At 32.4% G+C, this 13,472-nt stretch overlaps 1 protein-coding gene across 1 annotated transcript; it reads left to right on the top strand.

Moving 5' to 3' along the window:
• The first annotated feature begins 7,417 nt into the window (after positions 1 to 7,417).
• Positions 7,418 to 12,583, top strand: LOC132611370 (polygalacturonase-like). Its single transcript, XM_060325801.1, has 4 exons — positions 7,418 to 7,922; positions 10,588 to 10,877; positions 11,681 to 11,909; positions 12,018 to 12,583. The coding sequence occupies exons 1-4, from the start codon at positions 7,479 to 7,481 to the stop codon at positions 12,234 to 12,236; spliced, it is 1,182 nt and encodes a 393-aa protein (XP_060181784.1). The 5' UTR covers positions 7,418 to 7,478; the 3' UTR covers positions 12,237 to 12,583.
• The last annotated feature ends 889 nt before the right edge of the window (positions 12,584 to 13,472 follow it).

Genomic DNA, 13,472 nt, shown 5'->3' with positions numbered 1-13,472 from the left:
GTTGTATGATATTAGTTTTCTGAATTTTGTCCTATACTATCTTTTTGCATTGAGTTAGAGTGGAACAGTTACATTTGTGTTCTTTTACAAGTTTCTATTACCACGCCTTAGTAGTTAGTAGTAATGCAAGAATTTGTACCTGCAAACTTTAGTTTAAGAGATGGAAGAAATGTTAGAGAAATTTTAGCGGCCAAATGACTTAAATAAAACATTTGATCATCTCAAAGAGCAACCAACTTATACATAATAAATTGATACTTGAAATTGCTGAGCCTTGTTGTTCTTCCTTTATTAAATTGTCATTTCAAGCATTGTCTCTCGAAGGTTTTATCTATAGCATTTTATTGTATATGTGTCATGTATTAGCTGAAATGACCAAATTGTAGTTGGTCGGTTTGAATCCTGCGGGGAGCATGATATTTCATGTTTGAATTTAAGATATCTTGAAGAATTTGTATACACTTAAAGGAAAGAATCGGACCAGTTGTTCTGCAACCTTCTCTTTACTCCAAATTAAAAATAAAAAAATAAAAAAAACTTACTGGTTGATTTAACTCCTCCTTTTATTTGCAAAGTGAATGAGAAAACTATGTAACTTACTGTTTAAGATTTCAGGCATACTGTCAGTAAGGTTCATCCAAATCAGAGAATCTGAAGGTTAACTTCAAGAACACGAAGACTACAAGAACTAAATCTACGAACAATGCCCTGAATAAGGTCATCGAAAAGCACTGAATATTCCAGAGGACTTATAAGATGGATGTTTTAGAACATGAGCTAATAGAGTCTGCGTTGTTGTCCATAGAGTTCATTATTTATTTGAGTTGTTGTATCATTGAAATTACAGCAATTAGTAGTTGTCCATTGTTGCTGATTTCCTTCTTCACCAAATGACTACGAAAATCCCACACCTGAAACTATAAAATGTTGGGCCCGTTCTGAGCATGAGCCATGCCCATCTAGTATTAAAATAAGCCAAAAAGTGTTTTAAGCAAATTCGTACGCCCTCTATGTTTGGAAGTTGTTGCCCGTCATGGGATGACCCTACTTTAATGTTTCCTATGTCCCATTTATGTGAAAGTATTATTTATTATGAAATTTTTACTTGGTGTAGCTTCTTCTAAGAGGTAATTATTGATAATAATTACCTTTTAATTTATTATATTTAGTAGCTACAATGATTTTATAAATTACTATTCGTAGCTATATCAAAATACATCAAGTTGGAGTGGTTTAACCCAAGTTTGAACCCAACCATCAACATTATTTTTCTTATATATTTTTCCTAGCTTCTTCTCCTTATATTTTGAGTGTATTTAAGTGTATTTCGTCATATGTATCAACAAGTTGGAGTGGATGAAGTGGTTATTGGACGTGGCTCTGCCCCTTTCCACCCAGGTTCTAACCCAGTTAACAACATTATTTTTCTTACATATTTTTCCTAGCTTCTGAGTGTCTTGTATCTTAATGTATATGAGCCAAATACATATGAGATGAGTGTATTTGGCTTGCTTAAATATATATGAGCCAAATACATATGAGATGAGTGTGTTTGGCCAAGTAAAATACATTAGCTATGAATTGTAATTTGGATACTTATGAGATGAGTGTATTTGGCTTGCTTAAATACATATGAGCCAAATACATATGAGATGAATGTATTTGGCCAAGTAAAATACATTAGCTATGAACTGTAATTTGGCAAATGGTAGCTACGTATAGTAAGAGCCTCATATAAAGTAGTTATATCTGTAAGTTTGCCAAAGTACTATTATTTGGGTTAGCTAAACAGTTAATTATTTGATTATGAATTTTCAAAAACTCTATTAAATAGTATGGATCATGCACTATGTTGATTTATTGCACTTTTGATATAATTTTCAAAGATATTTTACATTGAGAAGTCGCCGGCTAGATATTATAACCAAAATGGACCCGTATTTTTATCATTAATTACCTGATTTGACCCACCTTGTACACAATTGAAAAAATTATTTCACTATTCTATTATTGTTCTAGGTTGAGTCCTTTTAATCCAAAACTTTCACTATGGAAATCTGAAAACTGATTTGGTAATCATTGCTAAATCATTGGTATTGCTTTACGGTTAAGACTCAATCTCATGCCGGATTTGTAGAGTGAATTGCTTGGGGTCTACGACTGATTGGGTTTCTCGAAGTTTAGGTTTGGAGCTAAAATTAACTTTAGCCACTACTTTATTGTTGGGTTACTAATTAATTTGAGGAACTTATATGAAATTGTAAATCAATTTTGGCTGCTGATTATTGGAGGTTCATGAAGTACTAATACAAAACATTTTTGTTGTTGGGTCTTAATAAACAAAATAGTTAGTTTTGCAATTCTAAACTGCGGCAGAATTTTTTGAGTTTGTGATTACCTATTGTTGAACATTATTGTAAACAAAAATTATTTAGGATGTTTGTGTCTCGATCCAATGCCCCTAAGCCATGATGGTACTTAACTATGCTCTCATCAGGCGAACCATAGTCCAAATAAACGAACAAGATAGCAATTCATTGTCAAACTAAGATATATGCATTCACTGTGACTTGCATTTTTCATATTTTTCATTGTCATTTGAGGAGTAGTGGTATTTGGTCATTAAGAAGCATATATATTAATTGATGTTAAATTGCACATTGTTTATAAGGATTGGGTAGTGGTTGACTTGAAAATTAATATCAATAGTATGATCTATCTAAAGATGATTTTACTTTTTTTAGATTAGAAGTTTTCTTGAGAATGGTATAGTTGCTTGAAAGAACATTTAATTTTATTTGGATAATTGCGGTGGGAATGAAAAATTATTGATCTGAAACCGAACTTAATAAAACTGATTAACGAAATTATTTGAATTGAATTTGAATTCTAATTTCTTGAATTCGAAAACCGAAAATTCAAATGAAAGAAAAGGCATAAGACGTCTATCTTATTTAAGTAGTAACTAAGATGATTTTAGAGAAATTATAGCCACAAATTAAGGTTGGCCACTTTAGATTTATCCACTATTTTAATTTCCTTTATGTTGCTAACATGTAAAACGGAGACGTACTGAAGAATGGGACATAAGCTCATAAATGCGTGCAACCTGTTTTGGGGATTCCATGTTTTAGGCTGGTCTTTTGACAATGTTCATAGGCATATATCATCATAGCATCACATGATGCATTTTGACAATTAGCATTAATCTTCTATAAGTAATATTTATAGGGTGGCCTAGTTGTGCACATGCATCTTTTAATAACACTATTAGCGTTTTAGATCTTGAATTTCCTGAAAGTTATATTAAACGTAACCTATATATGGATGTTTAGATACAGATATTTTTATCTAGTGCATTGCTTGCTATGAAAGCAAGTAATATTAACTTATACCAATTATTCCTTGCGAGAAACGTGCTAGAAAGTATTACTATGTGAACCTTGACTCATGCAGATCGGTTTGTGCCTTCTTACTTAATGGCTTGAATCTTTGGGTCGACTCTGCCGGATCAACAACCATAAATATAACTGCACGGAGTAGGTAGAATTCCTTGGTACGATCATTCGGGAAGTCCCTCGATGACCACTCTCATACAATTCTCGCGAGAGCGGACAAAGCTTCTATGGATAAAGCATTGTATCCATATAATTGCTTGCTACCTATGCTCCGCCATCCATTCCAAGTTTAGAAACTTAGGCAATGGTAATGAGCTGACGATAGTGATGAACTAAGGCACTTGACACTATGTCTCATTATCTCATTGAAGTATGTAGTATGTTTGATATCGGAATTCCTTCATCAACAGAGGAGAAGAATTAAGAGAACAGTACTCGGCTTCCTGCATTTTTTTCTCAAGTTTATTTAAAAGGAGGAGAGAGTAAATTATTAATAGAAAAAAAAAGAAGGATTGAAAAAAAAAGGCAGTAATTTGAGTGATTGTTACATATTCTTTATTTTTCTTCAACTTGTTATAATTTTTTTTTATTATTGACGGTGTATATATCTTAAACTCAAAAACAATATGCTATCGGGGCAGCCTTTTCTAGTAAAAAATTCTATTCACATACAAAAAAGTCGTACAATCAACAGAAATTCTATCACTTAAAGACCAAGAAATCTGAAGCGTACGTAGCATCATAATTAAGCTGGATATAGAGCATGTCCACTACTTTGTCCATATCTTAGACTTGTATTCCCATAGGTTAAAAATATAAACCCCATAGGTTGTTTTCTACAAATTAAATCATCGACATACTTGCAGTTCAAGCAATTCAATTAAGTTCTTGCATTTAGTTTCTGCTTTACTATCCAGGGTTTCTATACATTTCACAATAAAAAAATATCTACTGGTGGAGGTGAGCTATTTGAGAATAATTAGTTGATCTAGATTTACTAATTATTATAGAGAATTTGTTGGTAGAATGGGAAGAATTGGGGGAAGGGGGGCACACAAGGAATGAATGGGAAGATCAAAAAGTTGGAAGACCAAAAAAGACTTTTGGTTAGACTCGTGGAATGGGCTAAGCATTTTATTCGAACAAATATAGAGTCAGAATGGATGGTTTTGTGCCTATTACCAGTTCTTCCTCCCGAGTTGATTTTCAATTTTCTCAATGATTTAACTCGGTGTAAATCGGCATGTTGTAACTTAGTAACATATAGATCTTTATTTTTACGTAACTAATATGCAATTACCTGTAATTACTTTCTAAATGATCTGATAGCGTATAATTTTTTACATTGTTAGTGTTCAAAAGCTAAACTTTGTTAATGATTGAGTTTTAAGCGATATGCATCGATGAAGCAAATTTTCCGTTTACATAATCTAATGCCGTAATCTAATACTAGGTAATGTTCCAATTTACTTGTTTACTGGAAAGCTGTAAACTGGTGGAGGACTCCTTTGTATGAATTTCCCAGCTAGCTATTTGTGCATGACACAATAATTTTGCTATCTAATTCCATTTAATCTAGGCAAAATATCTTAAGAGCCCTCTAAATTTTGTGTGTTTTGTTCAGACCCCCCTTAAACTATATCTGATCCTAATACCCCCTTATAGTTGACTTTTTTTTTTTTTTTTTTTATAATTGTTACCCCCTCAAACAATAATTGGTCCTAATTACTCCCTATAAAGCCAAGTACATAGGGGTTATTAGGACCAATTATTGTTTGAGGGGAGTAATAAAAAAGGATCGCCATGGCCGAGAGGGATAAAGGGTCGGGTATCACTCGAGTCAACACAAGACCTCAACTTGTTAAGAATACTTCTTACGGTAAGACCCGAAACACTCACCAATTTCTTGTTCTCTTTAAAATTCCATTTTGTTGTTGTAGTAGTACTGTTCTCCATGTTTGATGCTCGATGCTCTCTACCTTTATGTTACTCACTGATAATGAATTTTGGAGATGGAGATGGATTTTTTGTATGTATAAGTTTGTATGAGACTTATATATCAGTGTAGAAGTGTGTATAAATTACCTCTTATACATTATTATACACTTTTATACAAGGTTGATATACTGTCTGCAATAGGTGAATTGCTATGCGAATATAAATTAAAAATATGACTACGTAATGTAATTTCTTATGTTGAATTGTAGATTATTAAATTGGTCTTTATGCCAAAAGGTCCCCTGTTTATTGTCTAAACAAAGAAGTTTCTTAAAGCAACAGTTTTTCTCGTTTGTCAACCTGCTTTTCAGTTTTTATTTTCTTGATTCATGTAAGACAGCCTTAATTAGTCACGTACAACACGGTATAGGTAAGATAAAATATAAGGGAGTGAGCTCCTCTCCATTTCCCTTCTCTCTATTTTTCCCAAGTTCTATTTTAGATCAGAGATATATGACATGGGTTAGAATTAATGACTAAGATTTAATTGACTAAAATAATGCCTTAATCATGATTACATAATTAATAACTTGTCCATAATTATATTAGAATAATTTTCTCTCTCTTCCTATTTACTTTTCCTACCGAGTAAAATATATTTTCTGATTTATCCAATTATTTTTTGCCACTTAATTTTTTCCCCCAAATAGACTCAATATTCAATTGGTGATATTTTCCATTTTTTCAATTATGATGCTTACTAATTTACATAATATAGACCCCATTATTCAATTAGTAATTGTATATTTTCGAAAGAGTTAGTCTATATTTTGGAAAATATCACCATTAAAGAGTTGTCATGATTGCAAAAAAAGATGGAATATTAAAATAGGAAGAGAGAGAAAATATTTTAATATATTTATGGATAAGTTATTAATTATATAAATTATGGTTAGGGCCTTGTGTTTAGTCAATTAAATCATAGTCATTAATTCTAACTCATGTCATGTCTCTAATCTAAAATAAAACTTGGAGAAAATGGAGCCTAATCCAAATATAAGATATTAGCCATATATTTGGAATTGTTTTCCCCTGGAATTTCTCCTTAAACTATGGAGGCCGCAATCCGTGAATTCAGTCCCTTATCATGTGATTTTTCATATGTTGATCTTTATCTAGGTCTAACATTCTCCTTTCTCCACTAACAAAAATAAAAGTAAATATATGAAACACATGTTATTCCCACTTCTTAAACCTTTGACATTTAAATACTCCCCCTCCCTCAACCCAAAAATGAAATAATCAAAAGAGAAAGAAAAGGACGTGTATTGACAAAGTACTTAATTCATATATTATATCAATAGTGTAAAGAACATTATCTATTTAATTATCTGAACCTATTGAAGTAGGTAATAGTACGCCTCATATTTCATTTACTAATCCCACTTATCATAAATAGCTACCTGTATTTATCTTTTAAACGACTCAATAATGTAAAAATTACTCCATCGGTTTTAATTTATATGACATAGCTTGATTCGACACAAAATTTAATTAAAAAAAATACTTTTGAAATTGCAGTCTTAAACATATCAAAAGTTTTGTGTTGTTATAAGACATTTGAAACTTATGGTCTTAAACATACTTGCCATTACATTTTCTGTGTAACTGTAAAAACTTCTCACTTAAGGTAAAAATAAGAAATGTAAAAATAAATTGTTACCAAATATAAAAATCTATCATTCTTTCTAATATTGAATTGGACATAATGTAGCCTAACCCCCCCCCCACCCCACCATGAAAGTGGCTTTGAATTAAAAAAAAAAAAAAGTTGGTCAAAGGGTTATTTAAAAAAAAAAATGGAAATAGTGTCATAAAAATTTAGAATAAAGTTATCTTACAATTTCGGTGTATAAGCAAAGTTAAACTCATTCACAAGTTTGATTCTGTTTGTTAGTTGTTACAACATGTCCATATATGAACAACAGCAATATTGACCCAATTGCGGCTTAATTTGCTCTTTGCTTTCCCTATAAATACCCTTCCCAACTTTTCCATTTCCTCATCACTTCATCCAATAACATAACCTCTCACCATCTCTCTAGACCTCACTATCAAATAAACAATATTGTGATCACCAAAATGAGTTTTTTGTCTCTCCTCCCACTTCTTTTCATTATCTTCCTCTTTATAATTAAGTTATCACTAGCTGCAAGTACAATGTACAATGTCCAAAAATATGGAGCCAAATCCAATGGCAAAACAGATTCATCCAAGGCCTTTTTAAGTGCATGGGCTGCAGCTTGTGCTTCTACTAGCCCGGCCACTATATACGTGCCACCGGGTAAATATTTGGTTCGTAGCGCGTATTTTTATGGCCAAACATGCAAGAGTAAGGCTATTACTATACGTATTGATGGAACAGTCTTAGCTCCTTCTGATTATAATGTCAATGGGAATGCTGGAAACTGGATTAAATTTGAAAGAGTTAGTGGAGTTTCCATCTATGGTGGAACACTAGATGGACAAGGCTCTTCTCTGTGGGCTTGCAAAAACTCAGGCAAGAGTTGCCCTAAAGGATCTACGGTATGTTTCTTGGACATTTTGAAATGGATAAGTTTACCTTCTATAGACTTATAATGTGAAGAAACAGTATCATGGTCACTTACACGTATCTAATAATCTGGAAAGCAAGGCAGGTTTACCTGTCATACAGTGGCGGAACCACATGCAATGAACACTACTAAAAAATCTCTATTTTCCCACCGATTTCCCATTGAAAACTGTTCAGTGGCTATTTCCCACTGAATGTCGATTGGAAAAATCTAAATAATAGTGTTTTCACATGGAAAGATTAGGAAGTTTTCCGGCGTTTCAATGAGAAATCCCACCATGAGTTTTCTCATTGAGCTGAGTTGGTGGAAATGAGGTGGGAAAATCATATTTTATAGCACAAATATTTTACTGAATATCGGTGGAAAAAACTTCTATTTCTAGTAGTGAAAGATGATTCAATTGAATCCTTTTCTTAGAAAGTTATACTTCGTAAATGGGGTAATATAAAATTTTCTTTTACCTACATAAAGTTTTGAATCTCTGGCATAAGAGAAACACATATTCAAATATGAGGTCTGATATTTATGTATTTGCTTGAATCCTCATATCGTAGTTATTCTTCTCTCCATCATTGGTACTAGAATAGAATAGATCAAAAGTAATATTAATGGTGTAAAATTCTTTACACTATCAATGCATTTAAGAAATTACTTTACTAGCTACTACTATATATAAACGCTGATATGGACTTTTTGGTTGTCCTCACAGGGTTAAATATGTCATTTTAAAATTTAATTCCTTTTGTGTTGTCCAACTTTTAATACGGAAGTTTAGTCACCTACTTGGCACGTGGAGATATCAACATATGATGCTTATTTTTTTAAGCTTTTGTCAACAAATATCACATGATAACTTTTGTGAGTTCTTTTGATTAGTTTAATTAAATCGTAATTGTATATTAATTTAAATCTTACTGAATACCGTTTGGAAATTATTACTTTCTTTGTTTTACTTTGTTTGTCTTATTTTTCTTTTTATCCCGTTTTAAAAAGATATCTCTTTCCTAATTTAGTCAGAGGTGGATCCAGAATTTAAACTTTAAGGGTTCAGCATTTTAAGATTCTTAGTTGAACTCATTGTATTTTAAAAGTTATGGATTCATATCTATTATTTAATGCAATTTTAATAAATATTTACACATAAATTTATGATCCGCATCAAAAGTTAGAGGCTCAATTGAACCCCCACCTATAAGGTTACATATGCCCCTGAATTTAGCAACTTCTTAATTTCTTCATCTCATATGACCCTCCTTTTCTTTTAATATGACATGTTTAAGTTATAAGATTAAAACGCATTTTAGTACCACATTTTTAGTTTAAGATTTAATTAAACTTCTGTACCAAGTAACTAAGACAACCAAGTGAAAAAGGAAGTAAATTTAAAAGTGTCATCACAACATCACATCATAATTTTTATTCCATTTGCGATGATTGTGGTAATAAGCGTCAAATATATTTTTGCATAAACAGTAATATTAATATTAGAAACTACGTAATAAATATGATACTAAGTTCGACTTTCCTCGAATACATAATTTTGCATGATATGGGAAATTGAGTTGGTTTATGGTTGATGAGCTATGTAGTTCATATATAACAACATTAACTTACTTTTTGTAATTATATGCGCATAATTTATAAAAATGTCAAATGTTTCCAATTAATAATCTTCGCCGAGTTATAATTGTTTATATGTTGTAAATCATTTTAGTTTGTGGAATATTGAATCACTTGTATGGGCCTTTATTATTTGCTAATTCCCTTCCAAACTTGCTTCTTCATAAAAAGATCATTTTTTTTTAAAGATTATCCAATTATGTGACCCAAAACTTTGATTTTTCTAAGAACTTATCGACAATACATGATTAACGTGCTACTGCCATAAATTAGTTATGCAATAGAAAAATGTGAAAAAATTATACCATAACTGAATTTAAGACTTTTAAGTTTTGAGTTTGAGTCCGGGCTTAGCACGGGCCTACTTAAACTAGTTATTTAAATAAACTGGGGCAATTTGTAGATTTACCCTTCGCTGGGGTTGGTCTTTAATTTTTACCCCTCAAAATGGTGGTCTTTAAATTTTGCCCTTCAGGTAGAATTTACATAGCACAGGCAGGTGCGGCCCAAATTCTGCCTTGCGAAATTCTGTCTAGCGATTTTTTTTATTTTTTACCTGAGCTAGGGTTCGAACCCACAATCTCGGAGTGTCAGGCGAGGGGTAAAAATTAAAGATTAACAATTTGAAGGGCAAAAATTAAAGACCACCCCAAATGAAGGGCAATCCGCGCAAAAAAAAAAAAAGAATAAACTGAAATCTTAATTTTTAAACGAGCCTTCACGTTAGCCACTTTTCAACTGACGAGATCTTTAACAGGCTTAAAAATTTGATAGGACCCCTTTCCACTCAACCAATAATCATTTTGGTTTAAACATGAATTATCCTTTTCTTGTTCTGCTACTTCTCCATTTTCTTCCACTAATCAAGGCGACACGAATATAAGAATAATTGAGTTACCAGAACATTTTGCAATTCTCAATTCAGAAACCAACATTCAATCAATCATCCTAATTCATGGACATGACTATATACTGTTAATAATTCTTCTTACTTTACAAAACTATATCTGGTGCAGGCATTGGCTTTTTACAACTCAAACAACATTGTTATAAGCGGATTGACTTCACAAAACAGCCAAATGTTCCACATTTTGTTAGACGGGTGCCATAACGCCAAGTTACAAGGAGTGAAAGTTTCAGCTCCAGTAAACAGCCCCAACACCGATGGCATTCATTTACAGTCATCTTCCAGCATTACCATATTGAATTCCCACATCGGCACGGGCGATGATTGTGTGTCAATTGGCCCTGGCAACAACAACTTGTGGATCGAAAACATCGCCTGCGGCCCTGGCCACGGAATAAGGTTAGAGAAATAAAATTAAATAAAACCTACATTTGGTAACATGGCAAGAGCTAACTAAGAATAAATAAACAATCACGCCTAGATCTGAAATCACACTTATTATTACTTGACTTATGTACTATACTAATTAATAATAAGTTATATTATTATGAATTGCGGCTATAGAATATGTTAACTTATTAATATTATCTTGAGTTTAATTTTTAGGGATAAAACATCATTACCCCCAAACTATGATCGAATTTCCCACGACGCACCTTTTCTTTTCAGGAGTCCTATTACCTTCTGAATTTTTTAAAACGGAATAGTTACCATCTTGAAACTGTATATCTAAACTGTTATGGGAGAGTGACATACACTCTCCTTGCCACATGTGTATATATATATATATATATATTTTAATTCATTTTGTTATTTGCTCTTTTTTCTTATTCTTTTCTTTCTTCTTCTCTTTTTTCAACATATATTCGATCATAGGTTGGGGTAATGATGCCTTATCCTTTAATTTTTATATACTGATGGTATAAAAATTATATAAGTAACCAGATCATATCTAAGGTAGTTACGGGTAAATTTATTCGATAAGACATTTCTTGGTAACCTCATAATTGTGGCAACTTACCTACTATCAGTGGTCTATGTAGCTAAATATATTTGTGAAAATCCACCAAAATTTCTTACAAATATTAGATTTGAACCTATAAATTTGAAAATACAATGAACTTTATAAGGTCAAAACGGTCAAGTTTAAATCCTGGACCTTACTATCACAAGAGAACTTACATCATATTATTTTGGTGCAGCATTGGTAGTTTAGGTTGGGATTTGCAAGAGCGTGGAGTTCAAAACGTGACAGTTAAAACTGCTACATTTACTGGGACAGAGAATGGTGTTAGGGTGAAAACTTGGGCAAGGCGTAGCAATGGATTTGTTAAGGATGTTCTTTTTCAACACGCTGTAATGAACAATGTCCAAAATCCAATTATCATCAACCAAAATTACTGTCCGAGTCATGAAAATTGCCCTGAACAGGTATATTTTAAAGTCAAATTATCGAAATTCATTTTTTCTTATTCAATTAATATTGGATATTGATATCTGATCACCCGTATTCTTCATTTTTTCAAAACTATTATTCAGGGTTCAAGTGTTAAGATTAGTAGCATAACGTATCAAGATATACATGGAACTTCGGCAACAGAAGTTGCAGTCAAATTTGATTGTAGCAAAAAATACCCATGCAGTGGTATAAAAATGCAAGATGTGAATCTTAGTTACAAACATCATTCAGCTGAAGCTTCTTGTGTTAATGCTGGAGGAAGAGCTTCTGGTCTTCAAAAACCTAATAGTTGCTTATAAGTTATGAGCAAAAACAGAACAAAAAACTTCCTACATGTATTGATTTTTTTGCTTTCAGACGAGAAAAAAGATAGAATTAATTTGATCTGAAAATGATTAGATCTTGCTTGAGCCTGTGGCTGCAAATTGTTAGCATTATTGGACCAGTGCCTGGCCTTGCGAGCTTCACTATATTATCCTATGCTTGCGTTTAGAATAAATAAATTGTTTCTTACATAATAACGCATGAGTAAATAATTGAAGTTATGACTTGAGTTTTGATAACATCTTAAGCATGTGATGTAGGTTGACGAGAGACATGAAGGATTTAGTTAAAGGTGATATTAACTCTTCAATGAAAAGATCAAAAAAGGAGAGGCTTGACATAGACTCCCTTCTTGTCTCTCTTTGTCAATTTGCGCTCACACGGTCCTATTTATTATCCCTTCTATTGACTTTATTTTTTAATGGAAAAGAGCCAAAAATGCCCCTAACATATTGAAAATGACTCATAAATGCTCTTCGTTAACCTTTGGATCCAAAAATACCCTTAACGTTTGTTTTTGGGCTCAAATCTACCCCTGAAACTAACAAACCATCCATGACAAAATCTGAGACTTTAAATTGCCACGTGGCGTCATTTAAATATGCCACGTGTAATTTTTGTAATATTAATTAAACCCGCCCATTTAAATAAAAATACCCCTCCACTTGACCCATATAATCCACCCATCAAATTATAATAACCCACCCAAGAAGATCCAATGAACATGGTTGCATACTAGTATCCTATGGACATGGGCGCATACTAGTACATTGCACCACGTCTTTCTACTGTGATGAAAGCGCTAATTAAGATATTACACATGCGCCTAGGCCATATGAGTGAAAAAACATGCATATCCTGAGCAAGAGAGGTCTTCTTTGTGTCATGTCATTGGTAATTTAGAGTTTTGTGAACATTGTATTTTTTAGAAACAAGAAAAAGGTTAGTTTCTCTACTACAACTCATCAAACTTAAGGCATTCTTGATTATATATATTCTAACCTCTAGGGGCCTTCTCATATGGAAGAGAAGGAAGATGTCATTATATGTACTATTGTTGATAATTATTCTCGCAAAGTTTTTTTTTTTTTTTGTTAAACACAAAAATGAAGTTCTCCCCCACTTTTAAGAATTGGAAGATCCTTGTTGAGAACCAAACTAGGAGAAAAATCACGAAGCTCAAGATTGATAATGGTTTGGAATTCTGTGAA

This window comes from Lycium barbarum, chromosome 9 (genome assembly GCF_019175385.1).
Source record: "Lycium barbarum isolate Lr01 chromosome 9, ASM1917538v2, whole genome shotgun sequence".
In the NCBI taxonomy this organism is placed as follows: domain Eukaryota; kingdom Viridiplantae; phylum Streptophyta; class Magnoliopsida; order Solanales; family Solanaceae; genus Lycium; species Lycium barbarum.
Note: the sequence above shows the minus strand (reverse complement) of the source record. Positions and strands in the feature narration are given on the sequence as shown.